At 33.8% G+C, this 17,739-nt stretch overlaps 1 protein-coding gene across 2 annotated transcripts in view; it reads left to right on the top strand.

The window, feature by feature from the left end:
* The window catches only part of LOC137399523 (cysteine-rich motor neuron 1 protein-like), a 41,979-nt gene extending 29,338 nt beyond the window's left edge, over positions 1-12,641 (top strand). For both annotated transcript variants that reach the window (XM_068085677.1, XM_068085676.1), the window contains exons 8-14: positions 2,448-2,570; positions 4,318-4,503; positions 5,002-5,202; positions 6,873-7,082; positions 8,368-8,580; positions 9,828-9,983; positions 11,505-12,641. In XM_068085677.1, the coding sequence (XP_067941778.1) occupies positions 2,448-2,570; positions 4,318-4,503; positions 5,002-5,202; positions 6,873-7,082; positions 8,368-8,580; positions 9,828-9,983; positions 11,505-11,842 (1,427 nt within the window). In that variant the 3' untranslated portion in view covers positions 11,843-12,641. The remainder of the gene's footprint in view (positions 1-2,447; positions 2,571-4,317; positions 4,504-5,001; positions 5,203-6,872; positions 7,083-8,367; positions 8,581-9,827; positions 9,984-11,504) is intronic.
* Positions 12,642-17,739: the final 5,098 nt, after the last annotated feature.

Here is a 17,739-nt window from a genome sequence, read left to right as displayed (position 1 = left end):
GAGATGGTAGGAAAGGATGACTAAAAAACTAAAGTGCTTATTGAACTGATATCGAAATATATTTATTTTAATATCAGTAAAATATTAACTGGTAAATGCTAAATCATTTGGTCATTAGGTTGATCGTTTCGTCGATCATTCCGTCGGTTGTTCGATTATTTATTCATCTATATATGTATATATGAATAAATTCGCTGATTATTGTACTATGTATTATATCTGCTACTCAGCTCATCTACAAGAAGCATTTATTAGTTACATAGATTCATGAGCAGCGCGCTAGTGTTAGCCAACTTGTGAAATATAATCCTTGTAAATGGTGTGTAATGTCCATTCAGATTGTAATGTCTTGATGATTGACGCGCAACGTCCCTTACTTCCGACCCACCATGCAAACCTAGCTAATTTATACGCGTAATTCATTTGTTTGACAAGCGCGTTATGATTTTTTTATCAACACGCGTGCGGTACTCGGTACTCTTATGATCGTATTAGCCTTACTTCTTTCACTCTGTGCACCTATTTAACTTTGTTGCCATACACTGATGATTTCTCAACGGGGCTCATAAGATTGGAGTGCCAAAAACGACTTCTCAAGACAATGCCATAGGAGTACCTATTGTGATCGGCCTGAGGTCAAACATAGAAGAACAGTTACTCTATCGGAGACATATTGTTAAACTAGATGCTGTGAATACAAACTTATCACCGATCTTGTATCTCTTACGGTATACGTTTCATTGAAATTAGAGCATCATTCATCATCCGCAAGGCTCCATCTCTCACTACAAACACCCAAACTGTAACGTAAGAGCTAATAACATCAGAAATTGTTATAAGCAAAATATTTAGTATGACATGCACTGCTAGTGCCCTATATGACATGCACTGCAAGTGCCCTCTTTACAATGACCCCAATCCCTCATTGGTCATTGATAAATACTGTTTCTACCAAACTAGCAAAACATTTGCAGTCTTATAAAACTGTTGACAAAATACTCAACACTGTTTGACCTAGTTTTAGATCAAAATAGTTTTATTAATATTATGAGCAAAGTAGTTCTATGGATGTTTTCTGTTCTGAAGTGATACCAGAGAGTTGAAGCTAACTCCAATTATCCTATGAATTCAGCATGCAGTCGATTCATTTGTACAATTGACGACAGAAGGAAACTTCACTGTAACCTTTTCTCTTTGATAACTGTCTCTTATGAAGGTTTCTAACAGAAATGGAAAACGTTTTCATAAAATAATTAAGATGCTACAAGCGATAGCCAGTTTTTACCTATGACCATATAGTGAAGATTTCACCATAGTCAGTTTAATCCAATAAAATTAAAGTTAAGGAAGTATTTCAAGATGCAAGTGGCCGCTAACAAACTTTTATGTATAAAAATCCTCAAGGATATCGTCATAGACACGTCTATGATGATATCCATGTTGATATTTGTGACGTCGTCATAGACATGACGATGTCAGGCACATGATATCACAAATCGACAGCAGTAAATAGCAAGAGTAGGTTATGTAAAATTGGCGCTGCAAGTTAAAACAAAAAAGGTAAAAACCTGTTTTAATCTAAAACCTGCAAAAGTTCTCAAAGTTTGATCTTAACTGCTTGTGCAGATCAAACTCATTTCACAATGGTTGATTCACTTAATTCACAACCTGATTTACGACGTCAGAATCTGTCTGCAACTTTATTTTGGAAGAAATAACACTGATACCAAAGAAAGTACTCAAGCATGGAAAAACTCAAAATGACATTTAATAAAAAATCACCGCAGTGATGGCCTGAAATTGCATAACAGGAAACAGACATTTAACCCCTTAAACATGTGCATAGTTAGCTTGTAGGCTATCAATCTGTCTGTCATCTACACCCCTCGCAAACCTCTCCTAGAACCTAAGGCAACAAGCCCTGTAAGAAACCGCTGAGAGCATTATTACTCCCGCAACAGAATGAAACTACCCGCTGATATTTGATATTTTTATGATTACCCCCTACAAGATAATAATTATGGTTTATATTATTTATAACTTTGGTGGCTATCATCTAGAGCTGATTCTATTATGAGTTATCTAATATCATAGATCTCTATTAACTAATCAATGTATCGCTGACTTTACACAATCAGCTGTGGAATGCATAAGCCTATGCTAAGATTCAGTCAGCGAGTCTTTCATCACGTTCTTGACACTGATGGGAAGAGTGATTTCTTTGTTTTGACTTAATGACGTTATTGGCTGAGAAAGTTTATACACAAAAACCCGAAGCATTTACATTTTGCTGAACGACCCTATGAGAACTCTCAGACTACTCATCTTGCCTTTACTAACAATAAGAGAATGTACTAGTATAAATTTAAAACTTTATGCTGCATATAAATTATCATCCGATAAATTCTTGTCTTAGACTATTAACAACTTTGAGCTGTTTTTTGTAGTCATATATCAAGCCCCAAATGCTACAGAAGAGTTTAAGTGTCCAGAATCTCTGTCATGTCCAAGTGATTGTAAGAAAAAAGTAACTGTAGAGATCAATGGCTGTGCTATATGCCTATGTGAAGGTGAGTACCTACATTATAAAAAAGTATATCTAAAATTTAGTAATTAGAAATTCTTTTTTGAGCTCAAAGAATTATTTTATGAGGTGAAGACAAGTTTTAACTAAATAGCAAGTTTCCTTTTGAATTGTCTTAAAATTTGAGTAAGTAGATTTTGTAACTATTTTTTGGAATGCTTTAAGATTTTTCAATGGAAATAAGAGATTCTTTTATATAGTCAAGAAAATGCTATGAGGATAAAACACAACATTTAAATGATAGCTTTGCTATTTTTAGTTTTTTATCTCTTGTTTATAAAAATTTTAAGTAATGATATTCATTTATGGAAAACTGCATGCTTAAAACCAGAGTTATTTCAGCTTAACAAACAGTGTTACGAGCTCGAGATAATATGTTATAGCATCTTCAACTTACACCTCACTATCATTGTTTACGATCATCATTGTAGGTATGAGTTTTCGTATTGTGATTAATTCACTAATAAATAAAACCAAAACACTGTAATAGTAATTATATTTGAAGCCAAGAAGAACTGGCCAGAGCATTTTACGACCATAACAGTCTTCTTATCACTCGGTGAAACATTAATAGTTCTTTTCTCACAATGTTATCTACAATGTATATCATTTCCTTATTTAAATCTACTCTCTTATCAGAACATGTTGTTCAGCTGGTGACACGCTTGACAATCCTTCAGATATCATATTTGTTCAAAACGCATAACAATCATTTTGACACATTCATAAGTGACGAATTGGCCAAACTTAGCTTGTTTGATCAACGCTTTTTCTTTGATAACCACTGTCAGCGTTTGTTAGTCCGTGCCAATGACAATCAACTCAATATACTTAACATTCATGCTCACTTCGTTGCTAACATGATAGTAAGTCATGCTTTTGCAAAACCATCAAACACAGGCCTAGCTGTTTCAAAAAATTAGTTTCTACAGCGCCATATGCATGTGACCTGCTCTGCAGGCCACATTAGTCAATAAGCCATCAGCCATATAGGAAGTCAGAAAATCTAAAAATGCCAAAAAAATTACTATAGCAATGTAAAGTACGGTAACGTGGCGTGACTCTGGTTAATTTTGCTAACTTGTACTTACCTTGGCAACCCTCTAACTGATTTCAAACCTTTTATATGGCTTATAATAAAACCCTAAAACAAAATATAAAATAAAAAAATTAATCAAAAGAATATAATTTTTATAAATAGTTATAAAGCAGTAAGTTGCAACACGTGCCACATGGGGCAACAGTGTTTGATTGAAGAAACAAAACAGGAATATTAAAAACCTGTGGTAGTTACTAACAGAATTTGATAGTCAATGTAAATAACTGTAGACAAACAGTCAGCACAGTAATATTATCTGAATTTTATTTTTTATCTATGGTTTTGGATCGCTGTCCTAAAAATACCTTATCCTTCTCAGTTGGGTCGAACACACCAGTGAAGAATGCTCATTTATGTTGCGATTAGTTTAAATTTTTAATAATTATTTATCCTGTTTTATAAATAGGTTCTGTATATCTCATTCTTTCACAATTGGTGTTTGGTTACTTTATTGAGTAGCTGTGAAATTATGCATCAAATACAAGTTTGAGAAGACAACTCCAAGTATCTTGATCCCATTCTCTATAATTATTATTACTAGCTATTTGAATAATACAGCAGTTTTATTAATGTGTCACTAGGAACCGAACACTTCAGCACTAAGAGTTTCAAGATTCTCATCATGGTTTTGCAGATGATTTGAACATGTGTGAGGACAGCGTCGGTTGCGACAAGATCTGTCCTCATGGGTACAAAAAGGATATGCAGATAGGCTGTTCTTACTGTCGCTGCAACGCATGCCCACCATTTACCTGCAACAAAGTCTGTGTGGATGGCTATGCCAAGGATAGCGAAGGCTGCAACAAGTGTCAATGCAAAGGTTGGTTTGTTGATGGGATGTGATATAAAAAAGGTTATCGTCAGGTCTGGTCTCTTTGTGGCTACTTTTATGCAACCAAAACAGGATATAGAGTTAATATAAGGTTAATATAAAGTTAATCCATTTTGATATGTACATTGCATGTCAAAACTGTCATAGTGTAACTTCAAAGAATGGACAGTACTTTGTTTGGTTGTTCGAGAGTTTAAAAAGTAATGTGTCCAGGAAAAATGAAAAATGCTGCCCTGCACTAGTTTAAATAAGGTCATACAAATGGCATGTATTTGTGCAGCAAAGTTAGTTTTGTGAATTTAACATCTACTTAACATTTAAGTCTTGGCAGCTTCAACAACAGCTTTTAGCTCTTTACTTTACAAGTCACTGTAGTTAGTTTTTAGACTTGCTCTGTCATTGAAGTTGACATCTCTTTAATTATTATTTGATATTACAGGTTATACCGGAGTTATATTTGTAAGTAAAATAACCTCTTGCTTGCAGGAGGTGAAAAAGTCATCGACGCTGGAGTCTGCTTTACTTCAGGAGGACACACCTATGACTCTGGCGCTATCTGGTTTGATGGTTGTCGGAGGTGTTACTGTGATTATGGGAGAGAGATGTGCTCTCTCATTGTTTGCCCAATCCTAAACTGTTCCCAACCAGTAGTAAAAGTTGGCGACTGCTGTCCTTCTTGTGCATCAGGTATTTCTGACTCATAGTAATTAGATAATATAACAATATATGTAATACATATATATGATATATATTATACATGTATATATATAATGATTATATATAATTTAACACATTATATAAACAATAGTATTTATAAAATATATGATAATATAGAAACAGTGCGGGTAGTGTTAAAACTTATCAATGTTGCGCAAATCTTTTCTACAACGAAATCCGTGTCCATCTGTCTGTCTGTCCGTCTGCCCAGCTGTTGTTGTTATTTGCTGTTTTCCTATATTACTAATCGTACTTTCAATGGCAATAGGTGGTATTGCAAAATCGCATTTAGAGTCATTTTCTTTCTAAAAGCTGTCTTTTTTGGCTTTGGCACTTCTTTGAGATGGCGCCTACAAATATTTTTAGGTCCATAACCTGGGAGAGTGTCAAAAAAAATCACAAGTAATTTTTTTCAGACCGATTGTTTAATTAGAAGATACTTTTTGTTAGTGAACATACCCTCGAACGTCAAAGCCGAATCTTCTGTGCTATAAAAAGAGTCATGTCCGCTTGTTTGTTCGTTCATCTGTCCGTTCGTCTGATCATATGGTCGGAGTTTAAAAAACATTGGATTGTACAGGATTTGAACCAGTAATCATACGAAGAAGTTCTCAAGATAGTTTTTCGGTGCAGTCAGCTAATTAAGTTCAGCTTAACATTGTTGCAACTCAACATTAGCTCATCTTGAAAGCAAGAAGTATAATGATAACCATGAGCATGTCACAATCTAGCACCACCTGCTACTAAACCAACAGTAACTTGTGTTACACTGACAGCAACTATCATAACTGCCAGCTACCTGTTCGGGGTCGAGGTATTTTGTCATGACCATTTGACCAATGAGAAATGCCAAATTATTTTAGTAATTGCATTCCTCAGTTTTCTTTTTGCCAAGGCTGGAGCTTGCTTGAAAACAAATACAAGACATTACAACTAGTACTAGGATTTTGGTACTTGGCACTAGCATCAGCCTAGCAACAGTTGCTCTGCCAACACAAACATAGTCTGTTATTCCTGGCAGTTCTATTCATAAAATTGTATATTTTTTGTATTCATTTTATTGATTTTGTTCCTAAAACAACTTTGATTTAAAATTGGATGATATTATTTTAGAGCGTCTGAGTGTTTTTTTCTAAAAGAAACTAGTCTTTTGTTGCGTTGTGAAAAATTGTTATAAAACGTGTTCTGTGATGATTTTTAAGCCAACCGTGGCAATGCAATAGAAACGCTAGCGCTCATCGCTAGCAGTGAGCTCTAGTCTCAGACAGTGTCAACGCCTCCATATTAGCCCTTGAATTCACTTTTTTTATGTGTTTCAGCTTTCAATATATGTCCAGGTTTATTGTGTGTATTTTAATTGAGCAATAGATGTAGTCTTGAAGTCAGTGCAATACAGTTGAAGTCGTTGTGGCTCGCTGTCTGTTTTCTTACCGCGTATTAATATCATGCGGGATCATGATGTTGCTCGCATCTCTCACACGCGTCAATGCGAGATTTATTAATATAAGTTGTTCTAGTTTATTTCAACTATTTAAAATATAGAAATTAAAATCCAATATTGTAATTTTGTATTTGATATTATATTTTATAATCGTTCATTTAAAATGTACTGCCAATAACCATTTAATTCACTATTACAGATTCAGCTAACCCCATCAGCTTGAACATATCGACAAGTTGCACAGACGCTGATGGCAGCAAACATGTTGAGGGTGATGCGTGGCAGTTGGATACATGCACTGCTTGCATATGCAACCAGGGCACAGCCTTGTGCGAGACGCAATCTTGCCCACCCACACTCTGCACTCATCCTATACAGAGACCAGGCCATTGTTGTCCTGAGTGCAGCGGTAAGTTTTTAATATACACATACTTATTATCTCTCAATGTTTAGTTTCGATAACATCTGGTTGCTCCAATTTGTGCACTATGTATATAATATATAGTATTTATATATAACTATTATTATTATTTTTGCTTTCATACTTTGCAACTCTAATCGAGATTGTGTAATATGTGAGACTTTTTTGTGAGAAAATCTTTGGCTATCTTTATAAGTCACAACAATGTATGCCTTGTGTAAAGAATTACAGAATTAATAATAAAGAATGTAAAGAATTAATAATAATAATAATAATGTGAAAAAGCATAACAATGATACTCAGAAGACAAATGAATGAACAGAAATAAAATTAAAACTATTTATTAATTTAGTAAACAGGTTTTACAGCTTGTTGATTGACTAAAGATATGATATGAAAAAACTTGCTAGTTATTCGTTTGCTGATATTTTTGACAGTCTTTAGCCTAATTGCTTTCTACTTAATCTGCCAACCTGCATTTCAGCAAATCTATTTCTTAGTGATATTTACAACACATGTGATACAGCTCTGAACCATGGTCTATTGATTGAAAATGATTGATTCTAGATTAGTGATTATGTTATTTTGATTATAAATAATTGATTCTATATTAGAGATTATTGGTTGTACATTATTGATTATATATTATTGAACAATTAACTATAGATTATTGATTATAAACAGTGCCACTGTGCAGGGCTCCATTTATAATGTGAACAACCCTTTGACACTGAAGATTAATAAAGAAACTCAATATAATCACTCAAATATAGGTAAATCCTTGTTTCTGATTTTCAGTATTTGTTCCTTCCGTTGTTAGCTCCATGTACATGTATGTGCAAAGAATGATTTGCATCTTTTATATCTAAAATGGTGAGTTTATTGCGATACAATTTAAAATTCAGGTGAGCAAATGTGGCTATTTTTGTGCTAGCTAGAAAATTCATGAAGTGATAATTGTAATATTATGCAGCAAAATAAATCATTCAGTACTTACATGTTATATACCTAAAGATGTCGTTTAAATGCGTCCAATAAAATATTGACTCATGTTGACTAAACTTGGATAAGTTTAACTCTTAAAACCAATGCTTCAACTTGTACAGAAGTTTCCCACATTGTTTTTTGAATTTAAGGTTTCTGAAATTCAAAAATGTTATTTTGGGTTAAATTTGTAATGATATTTTGGGTTATTTTGGGTTAGAATGCATAGAGGTAAGTTGAAATCTGGAACAACTACCAAATACATTGAAGTTATGCTGAAATGTTTCAGGCGGATTTGAATCTGAACAGAATGATAAAGGGAAAAGGGTATGTGTGACATCAAGCAAGACAAAGTTTGAGCACGGAAGCATATGGAAGGTTGGAGATTGCCAAAGTTGTACTTGTCAAAATGGACTGATCAATTGTTTCTCCCAGACCTGCCCTATACTGCAGTGTGAAGTGGCGATACAGCAAAAGGGCAAGTGCTGTCCACAGTGCACAGGTATGACCTCCGACCTAATCTCTCTACAGCTCTATAGCTTAAAAGTGCTTAAATTAATAAAAAAAACTTAAACGGTAATTTCAATGAAATAGGTCATTGACTTGAAGAGTTTCTTAAATTGAAAAACCTTGACAACGGTCTTGCTGCTAAACAAATCCTCAGGTTTCTCTTCTTGAAGGTAAATATGTTCAAGCTACTGCTATAAGTTTTACAAATCTGAAATGTCAGAACAAAAGCCCTGAGCTTTTTAAAAACATTGCAAAATGAAAGAAGCCGCTAGTTTTAGCAAGTAATAATTTGTAATTCGATGCTGTAAATTTCAAAAATAACCTCATTGTAAAGGAAACCGCCGGTTCCCTTTACTGCTTCACAAGAATCAATGCCACCTAGTGCAAGGCAATAAAACATATATATTTCATAAATATATATGGATACATGTGATTCAGTGTGATTCAGTGTGATTCAGTGTGATTCAGTGTGATTCAGTGTGATTCAGTGTGATTCAGTGTGATTCAGTGTGATTCAGTGTGCACGCATACAACAAAACAGCGATCTCCGATCTCATCATTCTGCTGGCCTCCTGATATATTGCTAGGGACGAATTGTTTCTAGCCGGCTCCGCCCATCAGTTCTTGTGGTTTTCCGTTGGTCTCGGCTGTCTTCTCTCGGCTGACCGAGTCTTCATTGTTGGCTGGATCTCATGCTGAGTCGAGACTCGGCCCAGCCGTGGCGCGGGCCCTGAAGTCGGCGCTCTGCCCTTACATCATGGTAAAAACCAATGGTTAGGGAACCCCTGCAGAACTGACCCTTCTGATAAAACACAGGATTATTACTGATCGTAAAAAATTGAAGCATTTCAAAAATTGCTTATAGCTAGCCATCTTTCAATTGATAAAGAACATTACTTGTTGCCTTTAAGTGTAAATATTTCAAGTCTACGTATGTACTGTTAATGTTTTATTGTAACTACACTTATTTTAATATTATGAAACAAAAAAACCAACCTACAACTTCTTTAATATTTATCACCAAGTCAAATTGAGGAGATATACCTGTTCTCCTCTCTGATACTTGCCTACCTGTTTCTATCAAACTGTTTCAAAACCTATTTTGTAATTTCTGTACTAATAAAGCATATAGGTATAAACATAAATAATCTCCATCTTTTGGTATATTTAAATATTGCACTTGCGCCTGGCTGCTACACTAAACGTTTCTATTTACAGTAATTTCTTCTTGTTCTACAGGTCAGAATGCATATGGCAAGGTGTGCGTGTACGAAGGAATGTGGTACAAACATCTAGACACATGGACAGACGATAACATGCAGTGCACCTGCTACCACGGTCAAGCTGATTGCGAGTCCATCGATTGTGTCGGCTGTAGCGATGCACTCATTAATGGTAAGAGACTATTGAAGGCTTCTCAAGAAAAGTCTAACTGATATACGAAGTTAATTTATTTGAAGATTATTTTGTTTTGCGTGTGGAAACCCTCATATGTTAAAGCAGATATCGCTGTAAGAATACGTTTTTCGGCTAATTTATTCTAGTTTAAAACTTGTGACAACTCTTTGGTGAAAAATGCAGCTAATTACACAGTTAAACTAATGCACTACAAATATGCGTAAAACTAAATGAAAAAAACAGTAATGTGTAAAAAACTAAATTAATTAAGTAATAATCAGTAAAAAGAAATTTTTATTGTTAATTTACCTTTGAGTAGAACAGATGTTCGGATTTGGGCAATCAGTCATAAAAGTGCTGATAGAGATACGCACTGAGCCTTACTCTATCTTACAATAAGTAAATACTTTACCAATTTAGCTCATATATGTGTTAATATATTTTTATTTTATTTTTTTTTAACATTTTACTTTTATTGAAAGAATTGTGATAGTTTGAAAAACTTATAATTTACCTTGGAAATTATTTTCAGTGTGGAGCCAATATTTGCTCAAACGTTACATTTTGTATTAGAAAATTTATACGCTGAAATTATTGTGAACAGAAGTTTGACTGTAATTGCAAGTAAAGGTTTGAATGTAGAGTAATTAGAGGTTTCACTGTACTTGTGACCATATTTGATTTCACTCGTAAATAAATGTTTGACTGTACTTGTAAATAGATGTTTGACTGTACTTGTAAGGAAAGGTTTGACGGTATATGTAAAGAGAGGTTTGACTGTACTTATACATAAACATAAGAAGGAGAGGTTTGACTGTACTTGTAAATAGATGTTTGACTGTACTTGTAAATAGATGTTTGACTGTACTTGTAAGGAAAGGTTTGACTGTACTTGTAAAGAGAGGTTTGACTGTACTTGCAAATAATCATAAGATTCACATTCGCTGTAAAAGAGTCAACTTACTACTTTTACCAAGAGTTAAGTTATATGAAAACTTGAAAAGCTACTAAACCATGACTGTACTCTCACCTTATAGAATCTTATACCAAATTGGCTTAATCAACTCGCTTACCAACCACAAAAAGTCTAAAGGCTTGTCTGTCATAATGTCTGATGTCATGTCATAATAAATATTATGGCATGACATCAGATTATGAATGTTAACATACAGTGATACAGATCATAAAGGAAAATAATCATAATTTTATAAGTAATTAATTTATTTAATTAATTTCATACATAATTCATAATAAATTCATAATCATCAGGAGAGGCTGCACGCAGCCATGATGAGACTTCTACCCAACGTAATGAATCTCATCTAGTAAAATAAGGTCAAGAACACCTAAATACATAATATATGCATTTGTATTATTGGATATTTTGTACTGGTCTTCCTTGAACGTGAAAAATATAAAAAAGGCCAACTGAAATTCTGTATGTTCAATTCTTAGGTATTAGACACCTAAATGCAAATAAAATACTACCAACTAATATTTCACCTATATATTTTGTAGTTTCAGATAAACATGAGGACTCTACTACTATAATTGGAATGCCAGCTATAATTATCCTCTTAGTCTTGCTGCTGCTCTTTGCTGTTATCATAGTGCTGCTAGTAAAGATTCTCATGCACTTGAAACGAAAGGAAAAGTCTAAACCTACTGCCATTCCACGAATTCTTGAAAGACGAGCTATCACTACCGTCGATCACAAGAAGCGACCAAAATCTACAAACCTTGAGTTTTTACACTCAACATCTGATGGTCGATATAACAATGTTAATGCTGATACGGAATGCTGTAGACCATTGGTAGACACTAACCATAGTGGCAATGAGTATGTTCAGTGCTAGCCCTAGCACCTAGTCATGCTAGCATATGTTACCGGAATGTCACGCACTTAGATATAAAGCTAAAAGTTATGTTTAGTAATCATGCGTTATCTCAATACTAGTGATCTTGTAATGGGATTTTGGCGAAACTCTTTAAAATGCCCGAGTGACGCCTTGATTCTACACCTTGCTCACACTTTGCTAATGACGGCGATCATGTTTTTGGCTGGGTTAGCCTAGAAGATTACCTTTGTATTTGCAACTCTCCTGCAAATGAATCGCACTCCTGAGGCACATGAAGCTGATAAATCCTGTTGAGTTGGTGGTAATCGGGTGGCAACATAAAAAATACTGCGCCATGTTCTTTTTTCTGTGATGTAGACGTTGCGGCATTTGTTATGTAGATTATCAGTAGGCACTTGTAACCTGTTTATCATGCATATTAACTACACACATACCTAGTAGGAGGGCTACGCTAGCATATCTTGTACATTGCTTTTCCTCCATTTGAGGCTAAACTGTATGTACACTTTGCAAAAACATGTATATCCATTCCGCATATGATGCACTTACACTTATTCTGTTTCTACCGTCACTTCCTATGTTCAGCAAGTCATGTACATTCATAGCAAACTCTCTATATACATGTGGCTCATTGGCCTAATATTTCACTTTTCTGACTAAACCTAACATATTTTTGTTTAGATAGGCTGGCGCATTTATCTGATATATTTTTTGTTATTCCGAATCTGCTGAAATTTATCTATTTTTACATTGAGATCTTTATTGCAGGTTGTTTAGTACTTGATTGCAATAAATTGTGTACTATAAACTTGGCAGTAGCTGTTCTTCTTGTCAGGCTTTCTAATATACGGTAGTTTTAGTGACGTGTCTGCTTTACACTAGAGTTGGCTATTAACACCTGCTCTTACTGTCAAACTTTCTAATTCATTATGGGGACATGTCTTCTTCCCACTGGAGTAGGTTATTAGCACCAGCTCTTCTTGTCAAACTTTCTAATTTCATTTTCATGACATGTCTGCTTCACACTTAAACTTTTTAGTAGCATCTGCTCTTCCTGTCAAACTTTCTAATTCCAGTTTTGTGACATGTCTACTTCACACTCAAGTTGGCTATTAGCACCTGCTCTTCCTGTCAAACTTTCTAATTTCATTTTTGTGACATGACTTCTTCACACTCAAGTTGGATATACACTTGCTTGTTGTAAATATAAAGCTTTATATCTGTGATAGCTCATAGCATTGGTTGTTTTGCTAAAAGCTGATACAACAAGTTACTCTCATAGTTGCAAAGGGAGCAGGAAGGCATATGTAAAAGGCATTAAAAATACAAAGCAGAGCTGGGTAAGATGCATATAAACGCACATGTATTATGTCAACCACTACTTTTACCCTCAATGGTTTCCTTCAACTTTTATATCTTGAAACAAATTTATTCACCTAATGTATCATACCATGTTTATTCACCTAATGTATCATACCATGTTTATTCACCTAATGCATCATACCATGTTTATTCACCTAATGTATCATACCATGTTTATTCACCTAATGTATCATACCATGTTTATTCACCTAATGTATCATACCATGTTTATCCACCTAATGTATCATACCATGTTTATTCACCTAATGTATCATACCATGTTTATTCACCTAATGCATCATACCATGTTTATTCACCTAATGCATCATACCATGTTTATTCACCTAATGTATCATACCATGTTTATTCACCTAATGTATCATACCGTGTTTATTCACCTAATGCATCATACCATGTTTATTCACCTAATGCATCATACCATGTTTATTCACCTAATGTATCATACCATGTTTATTCACCTAATGTATCATACCGTGTTTATTCACCTAATGCATCATACCATGTTTATTCACCTAATGTATCATACCATGTTTATTCACCTAATGTATCATACCATGTTTATTCACCTAATGTATCATACCATGTTTATTCACCTAATGCATCATACCATGTTTATTCACCTAATGTATCATACCATGTTTATTCACCTAATGTATCATACCGTGTTTATTCAACTAATGCATCATACCATGTTTATTCACCTAATGCATCATACCATGTTTATTCACCTAATGCATCATACCATGTTTATTCACCTAATGTATCATACCATGTTTATTCACCTAATGTATCATACCATGTTTATTCACCTAATGCATCATACCATGTTTATTCACCTAATGCATCATACCATGTTTATCCACTTAATGCATCATACCATGTTTATTCACCTAATGTATCATACCATGTTTATTTACCTAATGCATCATACCATGTTTATTCACCTAATGTATCATACCATGTTTATTCACCTAATGTATCATACCATGTTTATTCACCTAATGTATCATACCATGTTTATTCACCTAATGTATCATACCATGTTTATTCACCTAATGTATCATACCATGTTTATTCACCTAATGTATCATACCGTGTTTATTCACCTAATGTATCATACCATGTTTATTCACCTAATGTATCATACCATGTTTATTCACCTAATGCATCATACCATGTTTATTCACCTAATGTATCATACCGTGTTTATTCACCTAATGTATCATACCGTGTTTATTCACCTAATGTATCATACCATGTTTATTCACCTAATGTATCATACCATGTTTATTCACCTAATGTATCATACCATGTTTATTCACCTAATGTATCATACCGTGTTTATTCACCTAATGCATCATACCATGTTTATTCACCTAATGCATCATACCATGTTTATTCACCTAATGTATCATACCATGTTTATTCACCTAATGTATCATACCATGTTTATTCACCTAATGTATCTAGATTATCTATGCCAGATTATTGAGCATGCTTGTTTATTATTGTTGACTATTACTATAAATCAGAAATGTTATCATGTTTAGTTTAAAAAGCAACATAGGTTATTGGTCATTAGATAACGATATGAATTTACCCATACAAATTATCGTTGAAATTCATTCAGAAAAGAAATAATTGGAGACAGTTTGTAAATTGTAGTCGATGGTTTCAAAACTAGAAGGGGTGTTCTCAAATGTATGTGAAGTTATTGTGAACACCAGAACTGTAAGCAAGCACCATCGTACTGTGAGCCCTCATCTGTTTGGAAAATGACATTGCCTGACACCCCTAGAGAGAACATTAGGTAGCGTTTGAAAAACAGAGATAAACTTTATGTAAGAGCATAATTATATAGTTTGGTCAATAGTGATATTATTCCATTTACTGTTTTGGTATAATACTAATAGTTTATTATAATGCAATCTTAAGACTGGCTTTGAAAACTGATTTTCTGTCTAACGAATAACGTTGGTGGTAGTTACATAACCAGGCTGCAGCAAAATTCAACATGTGAATCATCTACAAAGAGCTTTATCACATTTAGTTTAAAAATAAATTGATGAATATTTCTTCAGTTTTCTAAACCTAAACAATGCAAACATTTATGAGGTTTGGAAAGTTTTAGAATTAATATTTTGTTTACACTTGGTAAAATATAAACTCACTCTAACCCGAGGGCAAAGATCGGCTTGACAATCTAAAGCTTTGTGTCAAGTAAAGCTAAGAGTATAAAGAACTATATTTTATTTCTTTATATAAAGTATATTTTAATTTGGTTTAAAGACTAATTTTAGTCTTTAAACTGTAGGAATCAAACTAACATCTCCTTTTTGGTCACTCGCAGTCAAATCAAAAGTTCTTTTGGTTAATAAAAAAGAGAGAACGGTCAATTCATTGGAGCTTTAAGATTCTATAAACATGCTGACACCAGCCTCTGTCTGTCAGCACCTATCAAGGCCTCTTGCTGTCAGCTCTTGGTGTCAGTTTTTGCTGCCAGCTCTTGCTGTCAGTTTTTGCTGTCAGCTCTTCTCTCATTTGAGACACGCCCCGTTGTAAATCATCTAGTTTGTTGTTATTATTCTAGAATCTTGGCCCTGGCTGATCAATTAGCCTTTACAAGACTTTTCTATGCTTTCATTTTAGATAGTTTATCATTTTCTGCAAGAGACAATTTGTTTAACAGTTGTTATTGTTTTAACTTGTAACTGTAACCTTGTTTCTTTGTAAATTCTTGCAAGTAATATGGTTCCTTGCAACTCATTTTAGGTTGCTCTAGTTACACAGACTAACCCAGCCTATTTATTCCATAACCTATTTTTACTACAAAAGAAAGTGCTGAACATCAACATAATTGATATGTCATATAATATTCAATCCTTTTCAACTGACTGATAATCTTATTTAAAAATTTGTACTTATGCTTAAAAAAATAATTTAATAGTCTTTTGAAAGATCAGTGAACTTAATACAAAAGCCAATTGTACGTGAATGATTCAATTTTATTACGTCTCAAAATCTGTTTTTATTGGTTTAAAAAATTGTTTGAACTTGCTTTTTCAGAAAAACAAAAACTTACAGCAACACAAAGCCAAAGTTTGTATTACATATTTATAGTGTAGTATTGGAGCTAACTGTGCCTAACATAGCCGATGATCAGTGTTTTATAAGTGATAACACCTTTTTTACCTAACAATAAAGTGTTTGTTGCAATAGATAGTGATGGTAGTAGCCAAAATGAACTTGCTTGAGTAAAACTCACATAAGCTCATGTGATTTTCAATGCATGCACAACCAAAGCCTAACCATCTGACCATTCATTGTTAGGTAATGTTTACGTAAGGCATTCACCAACTTTCTCAGCTAGCACAGTTTTAATGCCAAATGATAGATAATGACGAGTGTGAGTGCAGAAGAGCGTGTAATTATATTGCGGAACCCTGCAGAGACAGTCAGAGGTTTTATATTTGGTCATGGGAGTCTTTTGAGCCTAACAAAATTACCACCAATTACTATATGAGTCAACGTATTCATTGACCTGAGCAGAGTTCTTATAATTATAGCGCAATTATCATCTGTTTGTCTTTCAGCTGGTTATGCAAGGTAATGCTAGCGCATGACAGCGTGGTCATGGATCAGGTAATGATCTTTGGTCAGCCTTGAGGTCATTTGGGCTTCGAGAGTTGCACCACTTGGTCAGATGGAGCTGGCTTTGACTGTTCGGAGGTAAGCTTTTAGATAGTCATTTGAAGTATTACTACACAATTGAAAGAACTTTTGGAAACCGCAGATGAAGCGGAGGTAACAGAAGAAACAAATAGATTTGCATTCCATTACTGTAAAATAAATAATTTTTGAGACAGACCAAGGCATCCGTGGTTCATGACAATCATTTTTAAAATTATTATTTTGTTGTGTGACTCCGCTAAATCTAAAAATATTTGAGCCAAAAATAGACTTCTGCATTTTTAGTGTAGGCCTACTGTTGAAACTATCATTTATAGCTCTGATGCTCATTCAGAGTAAAAGAAACGGTCTTAATATTTAAAACTGGTATGACCAATTAGTCATGCTTGTGAAACAATTTTGTGCTTCAATTATAAATAAAGGATTTTATACTGCCGACAAAATTATATGGTTTGTCTAAACATGGATTTTAGTTAAATAAATAGAATTTAGAATATAAACACGACTAAAAGATAAAAACTCAATTTTTATTTGCTTTAAAAATGATTCGGCTCTGAAACAAAGACTCATTTAAGAAAGCCTGCTGCCGGGCATCATTAGTGATTCTTAATATTTTACTAGATCAAAAAAGATGATCAGAAGGGTTTTATCGAAACAAATTAGTTTTGTGAAATAAATAAAGTCTCTAGACACATTTTAGTCTATTATGTTAATTGTTACATTTTGTGTTATATTTATATTATATAATACAAATACAATATATATTATATTGCTATAATTTATTACTTTACTTTTGTGATTTTACTATATTTTGTTATATT

The sequence above is a fragment of the Watersipora subatra genome, chromosome 7 (genome assembly GCF_963576615.1).
Source record: "Watersipora subatra chromosome 7, tzWatSuba1.1, whole genome shotgun sequence".
NCBI classification, from domain to species: domain Eukaryota; kingdom Metazoa; phylum Bryozoa; class Gymnolaemata; order Cheilostomatida; family Watersiporidae; genus Watersipora; species Watersipora subatra.
The sequence above is the reverse complement of the archived record's forward strand: the minus strand, read 5'-3'. Positions and strand labels throughout refer to the sequence as shown.